Genomic DNA, 12,991 nt, shown 5'->3' on the forward strand with positions numbered 1-12,991 from the left:
TGGGACCTTATCTATTTGTTCCCAAGAACTCGAGAACTTCCCAGGAAGTTCCCAAGCAGTCTGGATAGATTCCTGTATTATACCTGTATTATTCCTACACCCTGTAGGTAGAATACAATAACATAGTTAACCTGAACCCTACACATGTGGACCTGGTTGCTTGCACATGACTGTTTCAAAGCCTTGGTGTAGATTACCCTAGAGCCGAGGTGGAGAACTATAGCCCCTTTATGACTTGTGGGCTTCAACTCCCAGAATTCCTGAGTTAGCCATACTGGCTCAGGAATTCTGGAAGTTGAAGTCCACAGGTCATAAAAGGGTCACAGCTCCTCACCCCAGTCCTAGAGATTTCAAAGCCATTAGAATACAAAATGAGCAGAAACATGCCTTAAGCACTGGGAAAGGAGATAACGTTAGGAAGTCATGCAGGCTAGCCCCCCCCCCGTGCCCCCCCCGGTTGAATAAGAGGGAGAGAAGGTAAAGCACAATCAAACTTGTAATATTCTGATAGCCTATTTGAATGTATATCTAGTCTGTCTGTGTAGTTAGTTTTCTCGTCTTCCTTGTGATTTGGCTCAAACTTTCCTTATGAGAAAATGTTGGTGGAACTCCAGCCGTTGCCCTGATACTAAAAATAACTGCTGGCATCAGGATATCTTTTGCTGCCTCTTTTCACTCTGCTGGTACTCTATGCTATGGAATATAACAGAATGCACATTTCATCCCTTGGGATAAGATACCATCCAAGTGATATTATAAAGAAATTCTGTCAGACTGAAAGGATAGCTGGCAGTTGAAATACACTTCATTTTTAAATGAGTGAGAATGAGTGAAGAATGGTCAACAAATAAATTTCACACAGTTTAATGTAGGCACTCACAGGCCAGTGCTTGGTTCACCCTCCTACAACCAGGGGTGGGTTCTAAATTTTTTTACTACCGGTTCTGTGGCAGTGGCTTATTTTGTGGGTGTGGCTTAGTGGTGGTAATATGACTGGGTGGGCGTGGCCAACTTTTTTTTTTTTTAACTTTTAAAAGCATTTTTTCGGCTGAAGAGGTTGTAGAAAAAATGCTTTTAAAAGTAAAAAAAAAAGTCTCTGATGAGGTGGGCGGGGTAAGTGAGCGGCAACCCGACCAGAGACCGGTTCGGGGACGTGGCCAGCCAATGTTATTACCGGTTCTCTGAACTACTACAAATTTTTACTACCGATTCTTGTGAACCGGTGCAAACTGGGAGCAACCCACCACTGCCTACAACCACTGCCAATAAAGCCTTTCTCTCCCTCTCTTTTGCAGGAACAGGGTTCAGTTTAGCATCAATATAAGTTAAGATGCACTAGACATTCTGTTTTCTGTTTTACCCTGCATAAAACATGACAGAGCCAGACGAAACTGAAAAATGGTATTCTGAATGATTGTTATTAAGTATTTTGTGCACCATGCCTTGCAAAGGTATTATAAAGGTAGAAAGACATAAGAGCTATCAGACTGATCTGGGGACTAGAAAAATATCTGTGACAAAACTAAAAATTAAAAAATGAGCTTTATCCAGGAAAAAAGAGAATTAATAGGAACATGTTTAGAAATGTGAAGGCTTCCTTTGGACCTTTCCTGACCCCCCACCATTCTTTGTTTCAAATTTGAAATTCCATGAATAGCAGAAGAAAGTTCCTATAAATATAGGTAGTCCCCAACTTAGAACAGTTTGTTTAGTGACCATTCAAAGTTACAACAGCACTAAATATGTGACTTATGACCATTTTTCACACTTATGACTGTTGTAGCATCCCCATGGTTCATGTGATTTACATTTGGATGCTAGACAACTGACTCACAGTTGTGAGCGGTTGAAGTGTCCCAGAGTCACATGATCTCCTTCTGCGACCTCCTGACAAGCAAAGTCAATGGGGAAACCAGATTCATTTAACAACCCTGTTACTAATTTAACAACTGCAGTGATTTACTTAAGAAATGTGGCAAAGAAGTCATGAAATGGGGCAAAACTCACTGAACAAATTTCTCACTTGTTTTGTTTTATTGTTTTATTTGATTTGTATACCGCCCTACTCCCGAAGGACTCAGGGCGGTGAACAGCCAAGCAATAAAATACATAAATACAAAAATTTAAAAAACCAGTTAAAATCAAATTAAATCATTTTGGCCCAGACAAATTAAAACACCCCAATAATTTAAGAACAGATTTAAAATTTATATATTAAAAGAGGGAGGAGATTAGGCCAAGCCTGCTTGATGGAATAAAAGAGTCTTCACAGCGTGGCGGAAGGTGCGCAGATCCGGGATCCTCTGTATCTCTGGGGGGAGCTCATTCCAGACGGTAGGTGCCCCCACAGAGAAGGCTCTCCCCCTAGGGGTCGCCAGCCGACATTGTTTGGCTGACGGCACCAGGAGGAGTCCCTCTCTATGAGAGCGTACTGGCCGGTGGGAGGCTATTGGTGGTAGTAGGCGGTCCCGTAGATAACCAGGTCCTAAGCCATGGAGCGCTTTAAAGGTGGTAACCAAAACCTTGAAGCGCACCCGGAAGACCACCGGGAGCCAGTGCAGCTCATGCAGGAGAGGTGTCACATGGGAGCGCCATGTCGCTCCCATAACCACCCGCGCGGCCGCACTCTGCGCCAGTTGGAGCCTCCAGGTGCTCCTCAAGGGGAGCCCCATGTAGAGAGCATTACAATAGTCCAGGTGGGAGGTGACGAGGGCATGAGTGACCGAGCGTAACGAGTCCCGATCCAGAAAGGGACGCAACTGGCGAATCAGGCGAACCTGATAGAAAATCCTCCCGGTCACGGCCGTCAAGTGCTCTTCTAAAGACAGCCGTGAATCCAGGAGGATGCCCAAGTTGCGAGCCCTCTCCGTGGGGGCCAGTGATTCGCCCCCAATAGTCAGAGATGGCGTCAACTGACTATATCGGGACGTCGGAAACCACAGCCACTCGGTCTTGGATGGGTTGAGCCTGAGCCTGTTCCTCCCCATCCAGATCCGTACGGCCTCCAGGCACCGGGACATCACTTCAAGGGCATCGTTGGGGTGATCCGGGGTGGAGATGTACAGCTGGGTGTCGTCAGCGTACTGATGGTACTCCACCCCGAAACCACGGATGATCTCGCCCAGCGGCTTCACATAAATGTTGAACAGGAGAGGCGAGAGGACCGACCCTTGCGGCACCCCACATATGAGGGGCCTCGGGGTCGACCTCTGTCCCCCTGTCAACACAGACTGCGACCGGTCAGAGAGAAAGGAGGAGAACCACCGCAACACAGTGCCTCCCACCCCTAACTCTTCCAACCGGTGCAGCATGATACCATGGTCGATGGTATCAAAAGCCGCTGAGAGATCTAACAGGACCAGGACAGAGGAGCACCCCCTGTCCCGAGCCCTCCAGAGATCATCAACCAACGCGACCAATGCCGTTTCCGTGCTGTACCCGGGCCTGAAGCCCGACTGGAACGGATCCAGATACGTTGTTTCATCCAGGTGCTGGGGGAGCTGTTTCGTGACCACACTCTCAACAACCTTCGCCACAAAACGAAGGTTGGAGACCGGACGATAATTTACCAACATTGCCGGGTCCAGGGATGGCTTCTTGAGGAGAGGCCTCACCACCGCCTCTTTCAAGGCGGCAGGAAAGACACCCTCACCCAACGAAGCATTTATAATCCCCTGGAACCAGCCTCGTGTCACCTCCCGAGAAGCCAGCACTAACCAGGAGGGACACGGGTCCAATAAACAAGTGGTCGCATTCAGTCTACCCAGAATCCTGTCCACATCCTCAGGGGTCACAGGATCAAACTCATCCCAGATAACATTCTCAAGACCTGCCCCTGTCCTTCCTCCTGAGACTACCCAGTCGGAGTCCAGATCTTCCCGAATCTGAGTGATTTTGTCATACAGATATTGAACAAAATCCTCGGCTCTACCCTCCAAGGGGTCCTCCCGCGCTTCCTGGTGGAGCAGGGAGCGGGTCACCCTAAACAGGGCGGCCGGGCGATTATCTGATGACGCAATAAGAGCAGCAAAATAGCTACATTTTGCTGCTTTTATCGCCACTAGGTAATTCCTAATATGAGATCTTACCAGTGTCCGGTCAGATTCAGAACGGCTGGCCCTCCAACTACTCTCTAGGCGTCTTTTCCGGCGCTTCAACTCCCTCAGCTCCTCGGTAAACCAAGGAGCTAAATGAGATCGGCGCCGGGTCAGAGGCCGCAAAGGCACGACCCGGTCCAGAGCTCCAGCGGCCGCCCTATCCCAGGTGGCCACTAGGTCTCCAGTCGGGGCGTGTGCCAGAGCCTCAGGGAATGGCCCAAGCTCCATCTGGAACCTATCAGGTTCCATCAGGCGCCTGGGGCGGAACCATCTTACCGGCTCCGCCTCCCTGCAGCGGGGTGTAGCGGTTCGAAGGTCGAGACGAAGGAGAGAGTGATCAGACCATGACAAGGGCTCGGTGACTATATCCCCTATCTCGAGATCACTCGACCACTGTCCAGAGACAAAAACCAGATCCAGCGTGTTTCCCCCCGTGTGAGTAGGGCCATGAATTAACTGGGTCAGGTCCATAGCTGTCATGGAAGCCATGAACTCCCGAGCCACCTCAGACGCCTCGCCCACGGACGGTAGGTTGAAATCCCCCATGACCATAAGCCTGGGGGTATCAACCGCCACCGCCACTTAACTACATAACTTTTGGATTCGACTGTGTTCGTAAATTGAGGACTACTTGTAACCCCTCTATGGAACTGAGCAGGTTGCTTTCTAAGACGTTTACTGATGATGTGTAATGTGGCTGAATAATTCTGTTTATAATAAAATTTGTGCTTTTTACTGTCAGAGCAAAGGCATCTGCGGGATTGGAACCCTTCATTAGATTGAAAGCAACATTGCTACAAATCAATTCTGCTTTCAATATTTGCTCCCTGTCCCTTCTATTTCAGTATTTTCTTCCCTTCAGATCATGTAGCTGCAGTTGTGACCATCCACAGCTCTATTCAAAAAAAAAAAAAAAAAAAAAAAAAAGGATTATTTTTACACTTGTGCTAAGATTGTAATATCTAAACAAGGTTGCACTTATTTAGAACATAAAAAATAACAATATTTTTTCTTTTAAGTTGTGTCATAGCAAAATCCAGAAATGAACCATGGGAATGCCACCTGGGATTGCAGAGGGAGTTTTCTCTTGTTCAAGTCTGTTTGTGAGTCTTTAGTCAAACTTGGAGGTTGAAAAGAACTACTTTTCATGTGCAAATTCTATCTTTCATTCCACAACTTAAGGTAATGTACCTGTCTTTTTATTCACAATGTTATTGAGGAAGGCTATGGTTAAAAACCATGTCTAGGCCAACATGTCCAATCAGAATTATGGCTGAATTGAGAGCAGAAGTTGGATCTTTCTTTCCCATTCCCCATGGGTCCACAAACCAAATATGACTCTGAAACCATGACACCACACTCATGTTCAAGGAAATAGTACTTACAAGGGGACATGCCGCATCCATCATCTAGAAAGCACAGGATAAATCCTCCTCGCAGGTTATCATTATTCACTGAAAGAGAAAGCATGGGAAAGAGAAGTTTTGTTCTTAGTTCCCTCCTCAATAGTATCTATAGCGGTATTTTTCAACTTTGGCAACTTTAAGGCCGTCATATTCTGACTGAGGAATTCTGGAAATTGAAATCCATATCTTATAGTCACCAAGGTTGAGAAATCCTATTTTACAGAAAGCCAACCAAGCACAGAAAAGGCAGGTGATACTTCCTCTTGCCTGCACACTTCTCTGCCCCCTTCAGAAGAGGCAGGGCTTACATGAAAGAAAAAAAAAAAACCCATAGGAGGGGGGAATCAGAGGGAAGGAAAGTCCAAGGAACTTATTGACTGATTGATCTAAGGAACTTATTGATCCCTTCCCTATTTTTTATAACTTTATGCTGAAACTTTATGCCGAGTCCTTCGGGAGAAGGGCGGTATAGAAATTCAATAAAATAAAATAAATAAATAAATGAATGAATAAGGTTGCAATAAAATTATTTCCATTTCTTCAGCAATGGCTTATTTAATTTTAAATAAATTAAGCTTTGTTCTGCCCAGTATTGCATATCAACTTAATCTCAAATAAGATGCAGCAAACTCTATGCTTCCCTACAAAGCCTAGGCTATACCACCCTTCAACCCCGCGCCCCAAACCATCTAAAAGTAGATACTGAATTATAAATTGGCAGAGGAGAAAAACATATGAGGAATAAGTCTAACGAATAAGTTTAGTTAGTTTAATTATAATGAAGCTCAACTTAAATGTTAAATGTTATCTAATTTTAGGTTCTATTTAATTGGGCCAAACTATGTTATAATAATAATTTTAATTAGCAATTTTATGATGTTTGTGTATCTATATTTTTCTTGACTGTACACCGCCTTGAGTCCTACGGGAGAAAGGCGGTATAGAAATATAATAAATGAATAAATAAATAAACGAAATGGAGCTATTTCTGGTAATGCTCACTTTATGGAATTAACCCAATATTCAAAAGGCAACTGAAGCCCTCAGAGAATAAAAGGCTGCACATTCCTCTATCATATCCAGCCTAAACATGCTTATTAATAAACAAAACATTTGCTATCAAATTCAGTATGATTTTTTTCTTTCCCTCATCCCCATATATGTAAGATCTTTACCTTCTCTTTCTTCCAGTTGATAAACAAACTAACAAGTGTCAGATTAGTTTTATTATGTTTAAATTTGTATGTGTATTACTGTTTAATAAACAATTATATATTTATAAGCCAAACTATCTCTCTCTGGCTGTATGTGTGTGTGTATACAGTGCATTCAGAAAGCATTCAGACCCCCTTCACTTTTGCCAATTTTGTTATGCTGCAGCCTGATTCTACAGTTGAAATTCATTTTTTTCTCATTAATTTATACTCAGTGAATGCACTCTGTGTGTGCATGCACACGTGTGTGTATGTGTACCAGAGGTGGGTTTCAGCAGGTTCTGACCGGTTCTGGAGAACCGGTAGCGGAAATTTTGAGTAGTTCGGAGAACCAGTAAATACCATCTCTGACTGGCCCTGCCAGAGGTCTATTCTCTGCCTCCCGAGTCCCAGCTGATTGGGAGGAAATGGGGATTTTGCAGTAACCTTCCCCTGGAGTGGGGTGGGAATGGAGATTTTACAGTATCCTTCCTCTGCCATAGCCACCAAGCCACAGCCTCAGAACCGGTAGTAAAAAAAATTGAAACCCACCACTGATGTGTACGTGTATGTATACGTATATAAAAACATATATGCCACTAGATCTTTAGGTTAAAGACAAGAACATTGTCGTAACTTCTACCCAGGTATAGGATAGAACTTTGCCTTGTTAAATAAAGGAAGAAAGAAAACTCCCAAATCACAGTTAATAAGTAAATTTAATGCAATGTTCAATAAAACAATGCAATCAAGGAAAGAAGTCATTGAAAAGTACATATTTAATATCTGAATGAGTATTTATATAGAACTCACCAGTATAAATGTCAAGCCTTGTGGCACCAGCATCTCTGAAAATATTGTTTAGATATTGAAAGTATTAAAAAAAAACACCAGAGTAATAATAAGTATTACCTTTTTACTCAGAATTTATGTCCTGGAAATGCAGAACACTCTAGTTTAAATTATATCAACTCATATTAATGTAAGTTGCCACTGAATAGCAAAATAAAAACACAATAAAATTTAATTGAAAAGCTACAATAAAGTGTAAGTTATAAAGCCCACCAAACCAGTGGATTAAACATATGGAAAGCCAAAAGAATTTGCAGTATTGGGACTGCGCAGTAGGCTGAATTCTTCCCTCTGCATCTGGATTTCCAGTCCAAACCTCAGAAAAAGAGGCCAAAATACTTTTTTTCCTCTCAACCCTCCATTTTCCCAATCTGGAGAAAGAAATTAAATGATTGTTTTTTTAAAAAAAACTATGCTAAGACTGTGAGCAAGCAAACCAAAAAGAGAACTATCTTCCTCTTCTTCTATTTATCCTGCCCAACTGTATCATAAGATCTTGACTATGTTGAGATAGACTGAAAGGGGTATTGGGTTGCTCTGCCAAACTCAAAAGGTAGCTTTTAAAGAAATGTCAGTGCACATGGCACATAATGTGAGCAGTTCTATGGTGAAAAAAAACCACCAAAAAAAGCACTGGGGAAGTGAATTTGCAGTTGATTTGACATGATCTCCCATTCCTACAACTTATAATGGTATCGAAAAATAAGAATGATGTTTTTGTTTACTATCATCCTCATAGCTGCCTGATTATTTTATACTGTGCACCTTTCTGGGTTAGTTTTTATGCTTCATGTTCAAGAGTAGTTATTAACTAGTTTGTACATCACCCAGAAGCTGCAGTTAGAAGGGTAGTAAATAAGCCTTAAGAAGGTTCACTAAGCTAAAGGCTAAGCTTCAATAGAGCACCAAAACAGCCCAATCAATGGGTGACATTAATTCTTTTCCCGTCATTCTCCGAGAGATGTAGAAAACTAAAGCTGATTTCTTAAATAACAGCATTTAATTAAATGAAGCAAAAGAAACAACTAATTAGATTTTTTTGTCAGTCCCTACCACCTTGGCCAGAAGCTCCATTATCAGGGTTGGAAGGATCCAGTCCCTGAACTTCTGACTCAGGGAGAAGGTTCAGCCTACAGGTGTAAGAAGCTAATATGGCAGTAGAGCAAGATTCCCACTACACGCATAGTGGAATGTCAATTGCTAGAACTTCCAACCAACCAATATCATGTTGGATATAAAAAAACACCCTAACCCATCTGAATGCAAAGTCTTGGAGGTTATAGAAGAGATTGGTTTTATTCAAGTTTCCAGCCATAGCCATTCTGTTGATGCAAAATCTGAATGAAGCTGGTCTAAGTACCATAATATTATTGTCTAAATTGGGTGGATGGGGGGTGGGGATAAAATAGGAACAAACAGGATAAAAGGCCACTGGGAAAGGCACTCAGATACCAGAATGAAAAGCTTAGCTTATTATAAAACATGGACCTTAAAAGCAACATATTTACCGTGAATTGTCAATCAATTCAGCTATTGCTCCAAAAACGAAGTCGTGTGTTGTGCTAGAAAGAAGCATTAAGGCAATTTTAACACAAAAGAAGCCAGGAAACATAGGGATGAATTACACATGCAGAAAATGGCAATACAAAAAAAGATTTGGAGTGCGTTAGAACCCTGTAGTTTTTGAAATATGAAAAAGTGAAAGGGGAAGGTGGGGGAGATAAATACTGCTTTGAGAAATATTGGTGCATACGCGGGAAAGTAGTAGCAATTAATTTTCCATATGTCATAGCAAAATAGAATTCCTTATTGGCCAAGTGTGATTGGATGCTGTCTCCTGTGCATAAGCTCTCAGCGTACCTAAAAGCAACAAGTGATAAATCATGTTCATAATGATAAAATACAACCATCATAAATCGTAAGATACACCCCTAACTAGCAGACAAGAACAGGGACAACATGCTTAGTTCAAACACTAAGTTTGGGACAGGTAAAAAGGCATACCTTTTTAATTGAACCTTATGATCTTCAACATTTCTTTTAGTTAATGTTTCTGGTTTATTCTTAGCCCTTGTTTGATTTATCTTACTTCTTTCATTTTCAGGCTTACTGTTAGATTTGTTTCTAACAAATCTGATTAATGACTGCAATACAGATTGACTTGGGTTCCCTAGGATATCTTATTGCCTAAAATTAAAAACACCTGTTCATACTTACCTGAGAACTGCCACCACTAAACGCAAGAGGACTACCGTTGATCCGAGTTAGTAGTATATTGACTACAACTATCTAATGTATAAAATATGCAACTCTGTTCGGTATTAAGAGTCTTAATTTAAGACGCAACTTCTTAAAAACATTTATTATCATGAAATAACAGATGTCATCCACAAAAGTTTGTGTGCTGGGCTGGCAAATCTATAGGATGCCACAATCTCAGGGATTTTTATTCCATCGAAACCAGTAGGTCTCATTCCCGTTGTGCAGAAAGGCACAAAAACAACTCCCCATCCTCTGTTTGTCTAGTTAAGTGTTTTCCATATTTGGACATTTTTAAGATGTGTGGACTTCAACTCCCTGGATTTCCCAGTTTGACAAACACTTGGTCAACCGTTTGATCCGCGTTTTGGTAATTTCATTACTCTTCGGGTTTAAGAATGAAACAGTCTTTATGGAAAAGGGAGCCGTCCTGCAAACAATTATCGGTATTATTCAAGAAAACGGACTTTTTCACCCCACTATTGGCCATTGAAGGTAGAGCCTAATCAAGGTAGCGACACCCAACAAGTGGCCGCCTCTTGTCTCACTCACGAGTTTGCATGCAAAAACTCCAGCGTTAACTCCGCCCTACAAAGACCTCCGTAAACACCCGATTCGGCCATCGGCGCTGCCGAGGAGAAGCAGCTCCCCGAAGGGCGCCGTCGCCGAGAGTCAACAGCACAAAGTCAACCCTCCGTTCGCCGCCCACGTGCAACGCAGCGCGACTAGGGCGTGGCTGCGAAAAGGCTACGGAATAGGGCAGGGCAAGAAAGAGAGACGGACCGCAGGCGCCCTCTTGTGGAGAAAGCGATGCGAACAACGTTGCAGCAACGTGCGGACGCGAAACTTTAGGACAAGAGGTCTTGAAACTTGGCCTTTGAGACTTGTGGACTTCAACTCCCAGAATTCTCTAGGAGCATAGCTGGCTGGAGAATTCTGGGAGTTGAAGTCCACAAGACTTAAAGCTGCCAAGTTTCAAGACTTCTGCTTTAGGAGTCCAAACTACTGTACGGAATATCTATTCATTACTCTGTACAGTAGGTCTCATCAACCACAGTGTAAATAATCATTATACTCTTATCTCAGTGAGCTGGTTTAGTGTAGTTAAGGCTACTATCTGGGAGTCCTGATTTAGGCACAAAGCCAGCTTGGTGACTATCAACCTTAAGGAGGCAAGTAGTAAAGGGCTTCCAAGATTGTTGCCAAGAAAACTGCAGGGATTTATCCACACAGGCGGCCAGGGGTCAAGTGACTCAAAGCTCACATTCACTGTAACCTGCCTCTGCCCCGCTATCTGTAGTAAGGTGCATTGGAACCTGGGTGGTTTGTAAATAGGACTGAATGACATTGTATCCAAGCCCATCATTTGAAATGAGGGCTTCGGAGATGGTGGCTTGCAGGTAAGTGAATTGCAGCTCCTCTGAAAAAGCACACATATTGGAAGATTGAAAAGTTATGAGTTGTAATTGCCTTTGCAAAAGATCCACCGGGATAACTCATAAGCACCAGATTAGTGGCCAAGATCTGTTTCCTTAGTTCCATTCTCTAGATTCAATTATCTAGAGACAGTCAGCTTCTCTTTCAAACAGCGAATGAAAAGCCAGCCGTCAATCATTCTTTGATTCTCATTCCTGTGGTAAGCAACATGTTGTATTTGATGGCTGAAAGAATTCCGTTCAACACCACTTTTATGTAATAAAGAAAACAATTATTATTTGCTTGCAAACGAATGAATTTGCAGTGCAAAGGAAATGCTTGAGGTTTGCTTGTTTACTTTTTTGGTATGATGAAAGAAGACGTCAGTTTGTATCTTGTCAATGCAAAAGGCTAATGGATTCCCATACCAGTACTGTAACAAATATTTCCTAAGAATTTAGTAGTTTTAGGACTAATCCAAACATCAGATTCATGTAGCAGGATGTGAGATCCTCACATATTTTCCATAACCTGTGTGGAATTTCTTTCCAAATATTCAGTAAGAGAAAAAAAGACGCATGGTATGAATACATAGATACTTTGAAAATGATTCAAAAGAGGATTTTTGAAAAGAGCAGAGATATGCCTGAAGCATCCTTTCAAAGCAGATTAAAAAACCATGGCTGCTTTTAAGAGGTCCGGAAGCCTCACACTGGAATACAGTTTTCTGTATTCTTTTCAAAGCATTCACAGTTGTAATATCTATAACAGTTGCTATATTCTGACCTATTTTAATAGGTTTTTTTCTATATATGACCTATATTACTCAGGATAATTTGCTGAGTACTCCATGGTAAATGGACTTAATCAAAGGTGGGGTCAGACCAGTGGTGGGTTTCAAAAATTTTTACTACCGGTTCTGTGGGTGTGGCTTGGTGGGCATGGCAGGGGAAGGATACTGTAAAATCTCCATTCCCTCCCCACTCCAGGGGAAGGTTACTGCAAAATTCCCATTTCCTCCTGATCAGCTGGGACTTAGGAGGCAGACAATAGATGGGGGGGGGGGGACAGGGCCAATCAGAATTTTTACTACTGGTTATCTGAGCTACTCAAAATTTCCACTACCGGTTCTCCAGAACTGGTCAGAACCTGCTGAAACCCACCTCTGGGTCAGACACCAAAATGCATCCTTTTTCCTCTGACTTTGGTCTTGTCTGAGGTAAGGTCTAGATTAGTGTTCCTCAATTGTAGCATGTGTGGACTTCAACGCCCAGAATTCCCTAGCCAGTATAGCTGGTTGTTGAATGGTCTAGATCTGAGCTCAGGAATTCTGGGAGTCAGTCCACAAATCATAAAAGGGCCATAGTTCTGATACCACTAGTCTAGATATTAAAGATCATGGAAGGGTTGCTTTCTTTTGATAAAGGCTTGAATTCGAAGCACCCATTTGGTAAAGAGCCATAATATTAAGCTTCTAAGTAGGACAGTGGAAGTGCAGAAACCAGTTGTAATAATGCAAACTGGTTCAGAGAAGTGGAGTGATTAGTTTTGGCAAAATCCTTTCATGAATCTTGGTGAGGAAGCTAAAATTATCCCAAGGATCACAAGATGTCTTAAAGTTGCCCTCCCCGATTTACCACATGAAAAAAACCCAAAATATTCAAGCCATTGTTTTAAAAGAAATTTTATTTAAAATGGCAGGCTCTTAATAGCTTGATTGTAAACTTCTCCACTCCAAGCTTGCTTACATATCTCATCCATATTGGCT

At 42.3% G+C, this 12,991-nt stretch overlaps 1 protein-coding gene across 1 annotated transcript in view; it reads right to left on the reverse strand.

The window, feature by feature from the left end:
- The window catches only part of MORC1 (MORC family CW-type zinc finger 1), a 63,923-nt gene extending 53,426 nt beyond the window's left edge, over nt 1–10,497 (reverse strand). The window contains exons 1-4 of the mRNA XM_087871537.1: nt 10,360–10,497; nt 9,057–9,110; nt 7,510–7,544; nt 5,483–5,551 (exon numbers count right to left, since the gene is read on the reverse strand). Coding sequence (XP_087727663.1) covers nt 5,483–5,551; nt 7,510–7,544; nt 9,057–9,110; nt 10,360–10,430 — 229 coding nt within the window. The 5' untranslated portion in view covers nt 10,431–10,497. The remainder of the gene's footprint in view (nt 1–5,482; nt 5,552–7,509; nt 7,545–9,056; nt 9,111–10,359) is intronic.
- Between the last annotated feature and the right edge of the window lie 2,494 nt (nt 10,498–12,991).

Source organism: Pantherophis guttatus, chromosome 5 (genome assembly GCF_059756535.1).
Source record: "Pantherophis guttatus breed Tessera chromosome 5, ASM5975653v1, whole genome shotgun sequence".
Taxonomy (NCBI): Eukaryota; Metazoa; Chordata; class Lepidosauria; order Squamata; family Colubridae; genus Pantherophis; species Pantherophis guttatus.